This window comes from Sarcophilus harrisii, chromosome 2 (assembly GCF_902635505.1).
Source record: "Sarcophilus harrisii chromosome 2, mSarHar1.11, whole genome shotgun sequence".
Classification (NCBI taxonomy): domain Eukaryota; kingdom Metazoa; phylum Chordata; class Mammalia; order Dasyuromorphia; family Dasyuridae; genus Sarcophilus; species Sarcophilus harrisii.
The window spans coordinates 340,168,589-340,184,293 of NC_045427.1; the positions used below are offsets into that span (position 1 = coordinate 340,168,589).

General features: G+C 33.0%; 1 protein-coding gene across 4 annotated transcripts in view; it reads left to right on the plus strand.

Moving 5' to 3' along the window:
- Positions 1 to 15,705, plus strand: part of WDHD1 (WD repeat and HMG-box DNA binding protein 1) — a 110,199-nt gene that overhangs the window by 54,576 nt on the left and 39,918 nt on the right. For all 4 annotated transcript variants that reach the window (XM_031952978.1, XM_031952976.1, XM_031952979.1 and 1 more), the window contains 2 exons: positions 1,170 to 1,307; positions 13,454 to 13,610. In XM_031952978.1, the coding sequence (XP_031808838.1) occupies positions 1,170 to 1,307; positions 13,454 to 13,610 (295 nt within the window). The remainder of the gene's footprint in view (positions 1 to 1,169; positions 1,308 to 13,453; positions 13,611 to 15,705) is intronic.

Below are 15,705 nucleotides of genomic sequence, written 5' to 3' on the forward strand. Positions count from 1 at the left end.
TTTGTGAAGGTTTTCCTGGGGGCAGCCTTAGTTTCAGTTGAAATAAATAATTACTCCAAAATGCAGCCAACTGGTAAAAATGCAAACGTTTATTTCTCCTTCCAAAATTAACCCCGTTAGTTGAGGCCTATCTCTCTGCCTGGCTCCAAGAGATCTTGCAGCTTTGTCCTTGGCGTCTGCCTCTGCTTTCTTCAGCCTCCAGTCAGCTCCGACTCCTGGCTTCTCAATCTCCAGTCTGTCCCAAGCTCCAAGAGCTCCCTCTATTTATGTGATCTCCCAAAGGTTAATTCCGCCTTCTGGAGGGAGAGGGATTCTGGATTATCTCCCAGAGTGCTCTGGTCCTGAGAGAGCTGTGAATTCAGACTAAGCCCTACATGTGTGAACTCCATTGAGTACTTAGATACTTATGAGCTCTCTAAAGCTGTGAACACAAGCATTGTTTCCATCAATATTAGCAACTTATCAACTTGTAAGGATTCGCTCTAAGGTGTGAACCAATAAGCACTGTATCAATTCTATTGAGTTAACACCAGGATTCTGACATCACCCTTGAGTTTTCACCTTGTTTCAAGTTGAGTTGACACTAGGATTCTAACACTAGTTGTATTTTAATCTGGTTCAAGCCATACTTGGGAATGTTGTAGAACGTGTGTTTGATACCTCTGTTGTAAATTATTATACCAAAAATCAGTATCTAGTATAGGAAGCCAAACATTCATATAAAACTTAATGAAAAAAGTTTTTTGAACTTCCTGTAATAGATGTGATCTTTTCTTAATATATAGTGTTTGTGGTTTGGGATTTTGTTTGTTAAAGTTGATTAGTGAACTGCTTTGAACATATTGGATTGGAAGTGTTATTTGATGTGGATTGTAGAAATGAAGAAACAAAAACATCTTATCATATACTTTGTGAAAATCACAGTTGTAATATATATGACATGCTATATGTATATTTTATATGTGAATTTGATAAATAGTCTTATGACTAAGAACTAAATAGTGTCATATGGATTTGATACTAGATAACAAACCTGATATGAATCTTAAATGTTATTGTTATAAGAATCACTCAAAGCATGAAACTGCATCACAAATAACTATTTTGATTATTTGTTATGGTATGATAATCTTTGATGTGTAATTGTAATGTGTACTTTTTCTTAATAGGTACTGGATTTGATGGAGATCAATGCCTTGGAATACAACTGCTTGAGTTGGGGAAAAGGAAAAAGCAGATTTTGCATGGAGACCCTCTTCCTCTTACAAGGAAGTCTTATCTCACCTGGGTGGGATTTTCAGCTGAAGGCAAGATAAATTTACTGAATTTTCCTTGACCTATTATTGTCAAATGGCAAGCATTTATTTTCTCTTCTTTCCAGCATCTGTCAGTTCCCAACATGGAAGAAAAAATAGAATGACACAGCCTTTATATAAATATCAAAGCAAAACAAATTCCCATGTTATTCATATTCAGAAATACCAGTGGACCTGGAGTAAGGAAGACCTGAGTATGAATCCAATCTCAGATACTGACTAGCTGGATATTGACTGGGCAAGTCATTTAACCTGTCTGTTTCAGTTTCCTCATCTGTACAATGAGAATCATTACATAATCTATCTCCTAAGGTTATTGTGAGAATAAAATGAGATTTATGAAGTACTCTGCAAATCTTAAAAATACTATATAAAAAATGATAGTTATTATCATTCTACATCTTGAATCCTTTACTTCTCTTTGGGGAATAGGATGGCATGCTTTATCAGTCCCCTTGAATCATAATTCTTCTCTGCATTGATCAAGAGTTCTAAAGTCTTCCAAAATTGTTCATCAGTTAAATAAATCAATTATTTCTTAAGCACTAATAGGTGCCATACACAGTTGGCTATAAAACTGAAAAGAATGAAATAATCTCTACTTGCTTACCTTTTAATGGGATAGGTAATAAATATATAAAATATGTGCTATATAAATATAAAGTTAGCAAATGCAAATGTATTTTTGAGGGAGGGTACTAGCAATTGAGATTAGGAAAAAAGATGATGCCAATTGGTATAAATTTTTTTTTTTAATTTCACTTTATAATTGTTCATATAGGACTTCTAGGTTTCTCTAAAATACTCCCTTTTATTATTCATTATGGTACAATAATGTTCTATTATTTTAAAATACCATAATTAATTAAACATTTTAACTGCCATTTATTTTACTTTTTCAATTAACAAGCATGAATTTTCTCTCCCTTCAACCCTCTCCCATGTTTCATTTCAGAAAAAAAAAAAACTCTTCTAGCAAATATATATAATCAGGCAAAGTAAATTCCTATTTTAGCTATGTTCAAAAATGCATGTCTTAGTCTGCATCCTAATTCCATCAGCTTATTTTGGATAACATGTCTATTAGCATTCCTTAGGAATTGTGATTTGTTGTTAAATTGATTACATAAAGCTTTCATAATTGTTTTTAACAATGTTTTACATGATTATATCATAATTTGTTTATGATGACATTTTATATATTGAAGTTATGTGTCCATTTGCAATTTGTTTTGTTATGTGATGGAAGGTCTTGATTTAAGCCTAAATTCTGCCTGCTTGTTTTCCAGTTTTTCTTGAACTATTTTATTATTATTATTTTTTAGCACTTTTAGTTTTTTGGCAGTTAAGTAATGGCATTGAGTAAACATTCTCTGTCTACCCATAATTAATATTTCTCCCATTGTTTATCTTTCTTTAAAAAGTTTTTGTAATTGTGTTTTTATATAATTCCTATGTATAAAGCTAACATTTCTAAGAATATATCAAATAACAATTGTGATAATGATTATTTTTGCATTACCCTTATTTTATTGGAGAGGACTCCAAGTTATGCCCAATTCTTAAAATGCTGGTTCTGGGTTTTAAGTGGATACCACTTATTATATTAAGAAAAATAATTTTCTAGTATATTTAATGGAAGTAAGTGTTGCATTTTTTCAAAAGCTTTTTCTGCTGATATAATCATTATTTTTATTGTTATTAATATGGTGTATTATGTGTATAGTTTAATATTGTATTATTCCTGTATTCCTAGTTTAAATCCAACTTGGGCATATTATATGATCTTTGTGGTAGATTGTTGTAGTCTCTTTGTTAATACTTTATTTTAAAATTTTGTGTTGATGTTCATTATCAATTCTATTTCCTATGATTTTCTGTTCTGTATGTATTTGGTATTTCTCAAATGTATTTGGTTTTCTCTGTTTTGACTCTCCCTGGTTTCTATCGTTTCTATCATAGAACTACTCTGGTAGTTTCATTTATGCCCTGTTCAGTTTATTTTTCTGAAATTGTTATTTGTATTATCTATTTCTTGTTACAGTAATCTAGGCATTTTTATAATTATGTAACCATTTCTTTTAGCTCTTGGTTTTATTTTTAGTTAGGCAAAATAGTTTTTAATAATTTTCTTTATTCTTCACTTGTTTTGATTGCTCATTTTTCTCTTTTGGTACTGGTACTTTGGCTTTCCTCTTTCTTTAAATCACTAGTTTATTAATCCACGCATCAAATCAAAAATTGAGAGAAATTTTTAAAGACCTTTGTAACAGATGTGCATAGTAAAGTAAAATCAATCCACAGTATGACTATTTACAAAAATACATATCTCTTTTCTTCTTTTTGTGTTCATCAACTCTTTCACCTTTATCATAGTTCTTCTTGGGACATGATTAGTTATTGCATTGATCAGAATTGTTAAATCTTTCAAAATTAATTTTCTTTACAATGTTGCTGTCCTTTATAAATTGTTTTTCTGGTCCATCTTATTCTACTCTGTGTCAGTTCACATTAAGAATCTATGAAATTGTCTTTCATCTCTTATGGTATAATAATATAATCTATTATATTCATATGCCACAAGCCATTCCCCAGTTGTCTAAGAAGTTATCTAAGACACTTAGATTCTAATTTTTTTTTCCCTTTTTAATCACCTGTTTATAATTTTGGAAGTTTGTTTTACTTATTTCTTATTCTTCCTCTTAAGTACCACGACTCTCCTTTTCCCCTTACTAATCCTGGTTGTTTCCCCCATATTGCTTCTTCTCATTGCATAAATATATATACTTCCCTGGGTGTCTCTGGATTTTATATTTTTATTTCATAGTTCTTGTGTAGCTTTTGTCTTTTTTTCAGAAATGCTTTGAGTACTCTGTTCCATTAAAGCAAGGGTCCTCAAATTACAGCCCGTGGGCCAGATGTAACAACTGAGGACATTTATTCCCCCTCACCCAGAGCTATGAAATTTCTTTATTTAAAGGCCCACAAAACAAAGTTTTTGTTTTTAGTATAGTCCGGCTTTCCAACAGTCTGAGGGACAGTGAACAGGGCCCCTACTTAAAAAGTTTGAGGACCCCTGCTAAAGGTTTGTTGTTTTTCTCTCTGTAGCATTATAGTTAGTATTGCAGTTAAGTTATTCTTCATTTTAAGCCTGTATCTTTTGCTTTTTAAAATATTTTATTCTAAAAACAGCCCTTGTTTATAATAGACTAAGTTGCCAGGTCTGTGTGATTGTGACTGTAGTTAATTGATTTTTTGAATGCTTTATAGTATTTTTTCTTTGATGTAGGAGCTTTGGGTTTGGGCTATGATATTTTTGAGACTTTTCCTTTTGGACTGCCTTTCAGGAAGAAACTAATAAATTCCTTTTATCTTTAATTTGCCCTCTGATTCAAATAGAATTGAAGAATTTTCTTTAAATGATTTCTTGAAACATAGTTTCCATGTTGTTTTATCAGGTCATTATTTTCAGGTAGACGAATGATTCTTAAATTATTTCACCTTGAACTTTTAAAATTTGCTTTTAGGAAATATCATGTATATTTTATTTTTAGTCTTATGATTTTGTTCTAATATTTCTTGAAAACATTCTAATCTAATCTAATATTTCTTGAAAACTATTCTAATCTAAATCTAATATTTCTTGAAAACTATTCTACTTTTCAGGAAATTCATCTTTTGGGTAGTCTGCCACACTTTCTTCTAAGGTTTTTATTATTCTTCTAGTTCCTTCCCTAACTAATTGATGGCACAGTGCTGGGTCTAGTCTAAAATGAAGAATGCCTGAATCATATTCAGCCTTAGACACTTACTGTATTTACCTCTGATTGCCTCAGTATCTTTAACTGTAAAATGAGCAATAATAATAGTACCTATTTTACAGGGTTGTTGTGATATAAGAATCAAATGAGATAATATTTGTAAAACTGGATACCTTTGTAGCTGGTTATATAAATGCTCATTCCTTTTCTTTTCCTTTTCCCTTTTCCTCTTCCTTGAGAGTTTTTATTTTATTTTTTATCTCTTGCTTAATGTTTTAGCATTCATATAATTCATGTGGGAAATCTCATCTTTTCATTTAAGTTTCTCCTTGCAATTGTTGCTAGATTACTTGTTCCTTACTTGAGATATCTAGATATATTTTTTAATGCTAGATAGGGTTTCTGTGTTTTTCTCATCTTTTTAGCTTTAGTTCTTGAACTAGAGCTTTATGATAGTCCAAGGATCCTTGCTGCAATTTTGGGTTGGATGGTTGGCCCTTTAAGTCTCTCCAGTTGTCTGGGTTCTGAACTGAGGTACCTCTCAGGATTAATTAGTTCCTATGCCACCGAGGTTCAGAGCATTGAATCTTTAAGGTTCTCTCTGTTTTCTCAGGTCAGCCCTTAAAGACCTCCAAGCCTATCTATTCAATGTGCTATCCGATACAGCAGTATTCAAGTGCTGTAAAATCTTGAAAATTGCTACATGCTGCCCTTTGTTGTATCCTGGAGTTTTCAACTTTCCCATCCTTTGTCTTTGCTGGGGGAGCTTTTTATTCTTCCATCCTCTTGATGTAGACATTTGCAAGCTACATATGTTCTTGGTCCACCTCTAGTCATGCTAGGATATTATGTTGTTAGCGTTGATTTGCCATTTTGGTTTTGCTCTTGGGCTTCTGATTGATCTCTTGTGCATTTCTGGGATGTAATAAATTATTTACTTTACTTTTTCATTAAATTTCTTAATTTTTATTCAGTTTGATGTAAACTTAAACTTCATGATTTTTCTGGATTGGTATGTGGGAGATGTATGATCTGTCTCCTAATCAGAAAGCCACTATTGCCGAGAGTCTCCTCTAATTAATCGTTAAGTCCTTCTTTCACTATTCCTTTACTGACTACCATTTTTATTGCATTGTGGCCAAGTAAAAGACAGTTTAAATATTTCTGTTTTTCTGTCCATTTTTGTGAATTTTTTATGCTGCAATACATAGTTTTTGTAAAGATGCTAGGTACCATTGAAAACTATATATTTTACTTTCATTTCCATTCAGTAGAGAAACTAGAAAACTAGCATACTTAACTTTAAAATTCTTTTTAGGACCTTGATTTCTTTCTTTCTTCTTTTTTTTTTTTAAAGTTATATTTGTTTATATCTGAAAGGGGTACTTTGAAGTCCCTACCTATTGGTTTTATTTTCCATTCTGGTAATTAGTTTAACTTTTTCTTTAAAGTATTTTGCCACTTATTCCTATACTCTCGAGTGTTTTTAATAGGAATGGATGTTGGATTTTATCAAATGCTTTTTCTGCATCTGTTGAGATGATCATATGATGCAGAAAAAGCATTTGATAAAATCCAACATCCATTCCTATTAAAACACTTGAGAGTATAGGAATAAATGGACTTTTCCTTAAAATAATCAGCAGCATCTATTTAAAACCATCAGTAAGCATCATATGTAATGGAGACAAACTGCAACCATTCCCAATAAGATCTGGAGTGAAACAAGGTTGCCCACTATCACCGTTACTATTTAATATTGTATTAGAAACGCTAGCTATAGCAATAAGAGCTGAGAAAGAGATTAAAGGGATAAGAATAGGCAATGAGGAAACCAAATTATCACTCTTTGCCGATGACATGATGGTATACTTAGAGAAGCCCAGAGATTCTACTAAAAAGTTATTAGAAATAATCCACAACTTTAGCAAAGTTGCTGGTTATAAAATAAACCCACATAAGTCATCAGCATTCTTATATATCACTAACAAAATCCAACAGTCAGAGTTACAAAGAGAAATTCCATTTAAACTACTGATAATACAAAATATTTAGGAATCTATCTGCCAAGGGAAAATCAGAAACTTTATGAGCAAAATTACAGACCACTTTTCACACAAATTAAGTCTGATCTAACCAATTGGAAAAATATTAAATGCTCTTGGATAGGGCGAGCAAATATAATAAAGATGACAATATTACCTAAACTAATCTATTTATTTAGCGCTATACCAATCAGAGTCCCAAAAAACTATTTTAATGACCTAGAAAAAATAACAACAAAGTTCATATGGAAAACAAAAGGTCAAGAATTTCAAGGGAATTAATGAAAAAAAAATCAAATGAAGGTGGCTTAGCTGTACCAGATCTAAAATTATATTATAGAGTAGCAGTTACCAAAAGTATTTGGTATTGGCTAAGGAATAGATTAGTTGATCAGTGGAATAGATTAGGTTCAAGGGATAAAACAGTCAACAAATATAGCAACCTAGTCTTTGACAAACCCAAAGATCCCAGCTTTTGGGATAAGAACTTACTGTTTGATAAAAATTGCTGGGAAAATTGGAAACTAATATGGCAGAAACTAGGCATTCATCCATACTTAACACCGTACACCAAGATAAGGTCAAAATGGGTTCATGACCTAGGCATAAAGAATGAAATTATTAACAAATTAGAGGAACACAGGATAGTTTACCTCTCAGACCTGTGGAAGGGGAAGGTCTTTATGACCAAAGAAGAACTAGAGATCATTACTGATCACAAAATAGAAAATTTCGATTATACCAAACTGAAAAGTTTTTGTACAAACAAAACTAAAGCAGACAAGATTAGAAGGGAAGCAATAAACTGGGAAAATATTTTTACAGTCAAAGGTTCTGATAAAGGCCTCATTTCCAAAATATATAGAGAATTAACTCTAATTTATAAAAAATCAAGCCATTCTCCAATTGAAAAATGGTCAAAGGATATAAACAGACAATTCTCAGATGAAGAAATTGAAACTATTTCTAGTCATGAAAAGATGCTCCAAGTCATTATTAATCAGAGAAATGCAAATTAAGACAACTCTAAGATACCACTACACACCTGTCAGATTGGCTAAGATGACAGGAAAAATTAATGATGATTGTTGGAGGGATGCGGGAAAACTGGGACATTGATGCATTGTTGGTGGAGTTGTGAACGAATCCAACCATTTTGGAGAGTAGTTTGGAACTATGCTCAAGAAGTTATCAAACTGTGCATACCCTTTGATCCAGCAGTGTTACTACTGGGATTATATCCCAAAGAGATTATAAAGAAGGGAAAGGGACCTGTATGTGCACGAATGTTTGTGGCAGCCCTTTTGTAGTGGCTAAAAACTGGAAACTGAATGGATATCCATCAGTTGGAGAATGGCTGAATAAATTGTGGTATATGAATATTATGGAATATTACTGTTCTGTAAGAAATGACCAACAGGATGATTTCAGAAAGGCCTGGAGAGACTTACACTAACTGATGCTTAGTGAAATGAGCAGGACCAGGAGATCATTATATACTTCAACAACAATACTATATGATGACCAGTTCTGATGGACCAGGCCATCCTCAGCAACGAGATCAACCAAATCATTTCCAATGGAGCAGTAATGAACTGAACCAGCTATGCCAGAAAAAGAACTCTGGGAGATGACTAAAACTATTACATTGAATTCCCAATCCCTATATTTATGCCCACCTGCATTTTTGATTTCCTTCACAAGCTAATTGTACAATATTTCAGAGTCTGATTCTTTTTGTACAGCAAAATAACGTTTTGGTCATGTATACTTATTGTGTATCTAATTTATATTTTAATATATTTAACATCTACTGATCATGCTGCCACCTAGGGGAGGGGGTGAGGGGGTAAGAGGTAAAAAATTGGAACAAGAGGTTTGGCAATTGTTAATGCTGTAAAGTTACCCATGCATATATCCTGTAAATAAAAGGCTATTAAATAAAAGCCAAAAAAAAAAATAATAAAGTATTTTGCCACTATCTGCCATTTCAAAAAAAAAAAAAAAAGGAGGCAAGAAAAAGCTTTTGTAGTGGGGAGGAAGAGGGAGAGGCGGGGAAAAAGGGAACCTTATTCTCATCAGAATTGGCTCAAAGAAAATAGCATATACATCTTCAATAGGGGTATAGAAATCTATCTTATCCTGCAGGAAAATAGTAGAGAAATGAGATTTGGGAAGCGAGAAAGAATGATAAAAGAGAGGGGATGTTGGGGGAAGCAGTGGTCAATAAACATCAGAACACTTTTGAGGAGAGACATGGTGAAAATAAAGAATAAATGGGGGGAAATATAATTAGCAATAATAATTGTAAAAAGAATTTGGAAGCAAGTTCTCTGATAAGGCCTCATTTCTCAAACAGACAGGGAATGGAGTTAAAATTATAAAAAAATGAGAGCTATGCCCCAGTTGATAAATGATCAAAAGATATGATGTGGGCCCAAAGGACTATAAATTCATGTATATCCTTTGACCTAACAACACAAATACTTGACATGAATACCCAAACTGATTCAGGGGAAAAAAGGAATATACAAAAATGTGTTCATAGTAGCTCTCAGAGCAAAAAAAAACCAAAAAAAAAAACCAACTTGAAATTAAGGAATGCCCATCAATTGGGGAATAGCTCAATAAACTGTGACGTATGTTTAGAAATATTATTGTTTTATGGGAACATAGAATATTATTGTTCTATGGGAAATGATAAACAGTATGCTCCCAGGAAGCAAAAAAACCTTGAAAAGCCCTCCATGAACTTAAGCAAAATGAAATGTACAGTATACAAAGTAATAGTAATATTCTCGGATGATCAGTTGTGAATGACTTTGCTATACTTAGTAGTACAGTCATCCATGAAGGACTCTGAAGGACTTATGATGAAGAATCTTATCCATTCTCAGAGAAGGAACTGATTGTATTTGAATACAGATTGAAGAATTCTCTTTCTTTCTCTCCCTTTTTTAAAAAAATCATTTTTTCTTCAGGGTTTTTATTTTTATTAGAGTGGGAGATCTTTTTTGTTGTTGTTTTTGACAATTTGACTTTTATGTAAATGTTTTATATAACCTCATAAGTAGTTTCTTAATTGTGTGTGGGGATAAGGGAGATAATCTAGAACTCAAAGTTTTGAAACATGTAAAAAAAATTTTTTTGTTTTGAATGTAATCAGGGGGAAATAAACTAGCAAAGAAACAAAAAAGATATTTTGCCATTCTGTTGTGTGGTATGTGTGTAGATACAGTATTAGTATTAATGCAATATGTATGATACTTGGCAGCATAATAATTTTCCTTTTTATTTCTTTTATCCAAGTCAGCTTTTGCATTTTCCTTATTTGTTATCATGATTGCTGTTTCCTTTTTCAAGTTAAGTTGAAGCATAATACATTTGCTCTAGTCTTTTATTTGAACTTTATGTGAATCTTAATGTTTTAAGTTTTTTTCTTATAAAGAATATATTAAGTTTTACTTTCTAATCCTTCCTGCTATTATCTTTTCTATTCATGTTCACATTTATTATCATTATTTATTTCCTTGCATCTAATTTATTTATACTTTTCCTTCTCTTTGTTTCCATTTACCTTCTTTACTAAGATGAAGACAATAGTGAAGTTAGTACTACTGTAGTTAGTACCAGTGATCTGTGCTTGGTAAAATCTACCCCTGTTCTCTTCTCATTTATATTTACACAGATTCTTATCCTTTCTTTCCTTTTAAAAACCCCTTAATGTTTCACCTTCCAAGATTGGAGTTTGTATTGGTTATTATTACATAAAACCCAACTTTTATTTCTCCTCCTTTTCCCTTTTCCTACTTATTTGTTGAGTTCAAAGTATTTCTATCCCCAAGTTTTGTTTTGTTTGTTTGTTTGTTTGTTTTGCTGGGGCAATTGGGGTTAAGTGACTTAACCAGGGTCACACAACTAGGAAGTGTTAAGTGTGTGAGGTCAAATTTGAACTCAGGTCCTCCTGACTTTAGGGCTGGTGCTCTATCCACTGTGCCACTTAGCTATCATATGCCCAAAGTTTTTAAGCCCTCCTTGACTAGTTTAAATGAAAGTGAGATTCTTTTACCCCTTCCTCCTTACTTGTATAATTTTCTACTTGCGTATCCAGAGTATATGAATTCTCCTTTCTTTTTTCCCCCATTTCTTTAGTGTGTGGCTTTTCCTTCTCCATCTTCTGTCTTCTTTTAAGATAGTTAGAATATAATATCCAGACCCAAGCGCATTGCCATATTTAACTTCTGTAACTTGATGACATTGGGGTTCTGAAGGGATACTTTTGTTAGAATGTAAACATTCCATCCTTATATAGTCCCTTTCATTTGCTCAACCATACTTACTGTTAATATTTGTCTTTACTCTTCTGCTTGAGATTTTCTTCCTTTTTCCCAGGCTTAATATGTTTCTGGTTGTCTTATTATATCATTCTGATTCTTGATTCATTCTGATTTTCAGATAGTTTGTTAATGGGGTAAGATTTTGGACCTCTTGTTATAAGCTGTTAATCTTTTTCCAAGGTTTTTTTCTAGAGTTCTCTTTTTTAATTATTTCCTTTGGAGATCTCATTTACTTTATGATATGATTTTTTAGAAAGCTCTTCCAGACATCTTTGTTAACTTTTTAGCCAAGATATAACTTTTAGTTGAGGAAATCTTGTCCTTGATGGTAAGCTCCAGTTTCTGCTGATTATTGGAGCCCCATCAATTAGCTTGAAATTTCTGCAAGTCCAGTGACAGAAGTATAATCTTGTTCTAGATTGCTTGCTGTTGTTTATTTCAGGTTTGTGGATGAATCAGTGATCCTATTTTGGGTCAGAACTATGGAACTGTCTGTTCTTGGCTTTTGTTCTTACTCTTTGCCTGTTATATAGTTTCAGCCCCCAGCTAAGCTGTGTCTAAGACTTTCCTTTGCTGGAAGGTTCTGTGCAAGTCTTCCTGGCTGAAATCTCTTTTCCTAGTTCCTACAAGTTTCAGACTGTTTACCTGACCAGGCCTGAGCCACTTTGGTTTCTTCCTGGATTTTCAGATCACTACTTAGTTTGTTGTTCTGCATGTCTTTGTTTTGGCAGAGATTTAGGCTGTCCTATTGCTTCCTACTCATTTATCTTTGCTGGTCCAAAATTTCTTCATTTTAATACTCTTATTTGATTGAAATGCTATTTTTCCCTTAGCAACATCTTGATGAATTAAAAAAAAGTGTTTCAGGGATTATTCAGTAATCAGTTTTTGAGGACTCATAGTAATCAAATATAGAAATACAAAGAAGAACAATACCTTTTTTACTTGAAAATCCTGTTCTCAGATACTGCTGAAACACAACATACATTAGAATGATTGTTAAAATTTAGTTTTATAGGACTTTCAGCAGAAAATGTAGTCAATTTCAGGGCTAGCTTTCTGAATAGACCTATACTATATATATACACACACACACACACACACATATCACCCAGTTGAACTAATGATACTCTGAATTTGTATACTTTTAGCTTATAACAAGAGTTTATTAGACCCTAATTGAATTCAGATAGCAAGGGTATGAGAATTTTTTTGGGAGAAGAGATAATTTTAGGTTTTATATAAGGAGTGTAGATCTGGGTAGAGAACGAGGCAATTCTAAGGTTTCACTCTGGGAATTTCTCCAAGATTACCTGTATGACAAGATTTTCCAAGATTTCTCCAAGATTTTCTCCAATTTCTCCAAGATTACCTGTATGACAGTTATAAAGAAAGTTCTACTAAAATACAATTTTTTTTTGTTTTAAATTTTTAGCAAGAAAGTTTTCATATTTTATGTACTTTAATGAAAAAAAAAATCTCAGAGACAGGAGGTGTGACTCCAGGTTCCATTTGTGCTGCTTCCTAGATGTATGATAGTGAGCAATTCACCTTAACTTCAGTAAGCCTCAATTTCTTTCTCAGTAACTGTTGAGCTATTACACTATTTATTAGCCTCTAGTTGTACTTTGGACCTCATAAAATGATTGTGAAAAAAAAGTGCTTTACAAAATTTAAAGCATTATGTATTATCTTTCAGCAGGTGGCATAATTTTTACCAAACTATTATGTTTTTTCCTCTGTTTTTATTTTTGTTATATATAATAGATATTAGGAAATATATCATTATGTGTGTCATTGTTATAGGAAAATAACTACCATCTATAATTAAATGTGACTTTTTAAATAACAAGAATCTAATCATTAGCTCTTTAGCCTCTTTTATTTTTCTAGTTTCAAATATGAAGATGTTTCTTAAGTATATATTGATTGCCTAGTAAATAGCTACATCTATATTTCATTTGTTACAAAATTATTTTTCAATTTGTAAATAGGTTCTCCTTGTTATGTGGATTCAGAGGGCATCGTACGAATGTTAAACAGAAAACTTGGCAATACATGGACTCCTATATGTAATACCAAAGAGCATTGCAAAGGAAAATCTGATCATTACTGGGTAGTTGGCATCCATGAAAACCCTCAGCAGCTAAGGTGAGATATTAGATAATATTACAAACTAATCCTTTTTTTTCCTTTGATAAAAATTACTTTGAAATAATACATAAGTATTTATTGTCATTTATTCTTGCTAATTCAGCCATGAAGTAAGAGGCTCTTTGCTCATCTTCCATGGGCTTAAATGGTCTTCCATTTATGCCATGATGAGCAGAGTTCCTTAGTTCTGATAATTTTTTAAAAAAATAATGAATTGTTGATTAGATAGATTACTTGTGTGAGTGATTATGAGAATACTGTGATTATGAGAAGCTATAGTTAGCACAAATGATTGAAATGTATAGATGATTCCCTAAGCTTCTTTATAGCCACTAGTTCAAGAGTTTTGCCCTGGGAGTTCTTTTTAATAAAGATGCTAACAAATACTAAACATTGATTTGTTTGAGTTGTGATTACTCCCTAGTGGTGATGAAAGGTTCTGTACAATGACTATTATCAGAAAATAGACTTTAGAGGGTTATACTCCAAGGAGATCTCTAGCACCCCAACATCTATTACCTGCATCCATGGATCTATGAATGCTACCCCGAAATCCAGTCTTAATATGTCCATCCCCATTTCTCTACCCATATGGATACCCACCATTCTCCTCCCCCCCCCCCCCCCCCCATTACCTCTGTATTTCTTTTCCCACAATTATATCTAAACATGATAGGAATCCCAAGAAACAGCCTCACAAAGTAATTTCATTACCTACTCCAGGTAGGAATAGTCTGTTAGAGGCCATGGCTTGGTCCTTATACTCCTGCTTTTCTGTTATCCCCATTCTGTCTCTCTTCCTCCTGGGTGTAGATGAAGGCAAAATATCTCTGATGTACATGCTTTCCTTCTGATGTCCCATTTCAAGTGCCTGCTCTGAATAAAATTCTGAGAAAACCTGAAAGGAAAAGAAAAATTAATTTCTCCTAAACTCATCATAGAAGGTTCTAAAATCCCTTTGTGATTTAGAGCAATAGTTCTAAATATCTTGTTTATATTACTACCTTTTCTTCCTTTCCTCTCCTTCCCTTGTCATCCTAACCAAATATCACCTCAGTATAGTTTTATTTTTGTGTATCATTTAACTTTTTCACAGAGAATAGCCTAATGGGTGCCTTTTTTTTTTTTTTTTCAAGTTTTCAGCAGACAGGAGAGAACAAGATATTTTCATTCTATTAGGCATCCTTGATTTTTGGCATCACAGACTTATCTCCTATTTTTCAAAGAAACTAGGTTGTGAACTTGTCCACGCACTGTATTTGGCATTTCACATATAAATAAATAAAATCTCTCTACTCTTAGGGGACTATTTTTACATTTGTCAATGTCAAATCTGTCAGAAAATATTTAAATGCTGGGTGCAGACTATGTCTTGAGGATTCAAGGAAAAGGGAAAAGTAGCTCTTGCCCTCAAGGAGCTCACACTTTATTTGGGGAGACAATATGCAAACAATTATGTATAAACAAGTTAAAATGCAGGATAAATAATCAACAAGTTAAAGATACTAGAATGAAGATGGAATAAGCAAGGCTTCCTTTAGAAGTTAAAATTATATCTCAAACTAGAAGGAAGCTAGGGAAGTGAGGAAGTGAAGATGAGAACGATGAGGATTTCAGGGATGAGGAACAACAAATGAAAATACTCATAGTCGTGAGAATCTCTTGTTTGAAGAACAGCAAGGAGGCCACTGTTTTTGGATTACTAGTGGGGGTAATGAGGTAAGTCATGAAGGACTTTGAATGCCAAAAGATTTTATATTTGTTCTTGAAGGTGATAGTGATAAGGTCTAGATTAAGGGAACCAGAATGAGATTAGAGTTTCTGGTGGTCAGGGAGTTTAAATGATAAGGTCTAATGGCAGGTTTGGGGTTTAGGGAACCAAATGGAGAGGTTTGGCTCCCCTGCACCACCTTGGGATTCGGCACAAAGGGTAGGGAGTTTGGGGGAACTCCCTTCTGGCAGCGCAGAGATTCTCTGAAAAGGAATTTACGGACCCAAAAATCTAGATTGATAAAAGAGGTTTATTATGGGAATTGGGAAATAAGGTTAGAAATCCTGACAGAGAGGTATAAAGTTAGGTGGTTAGGGAAAT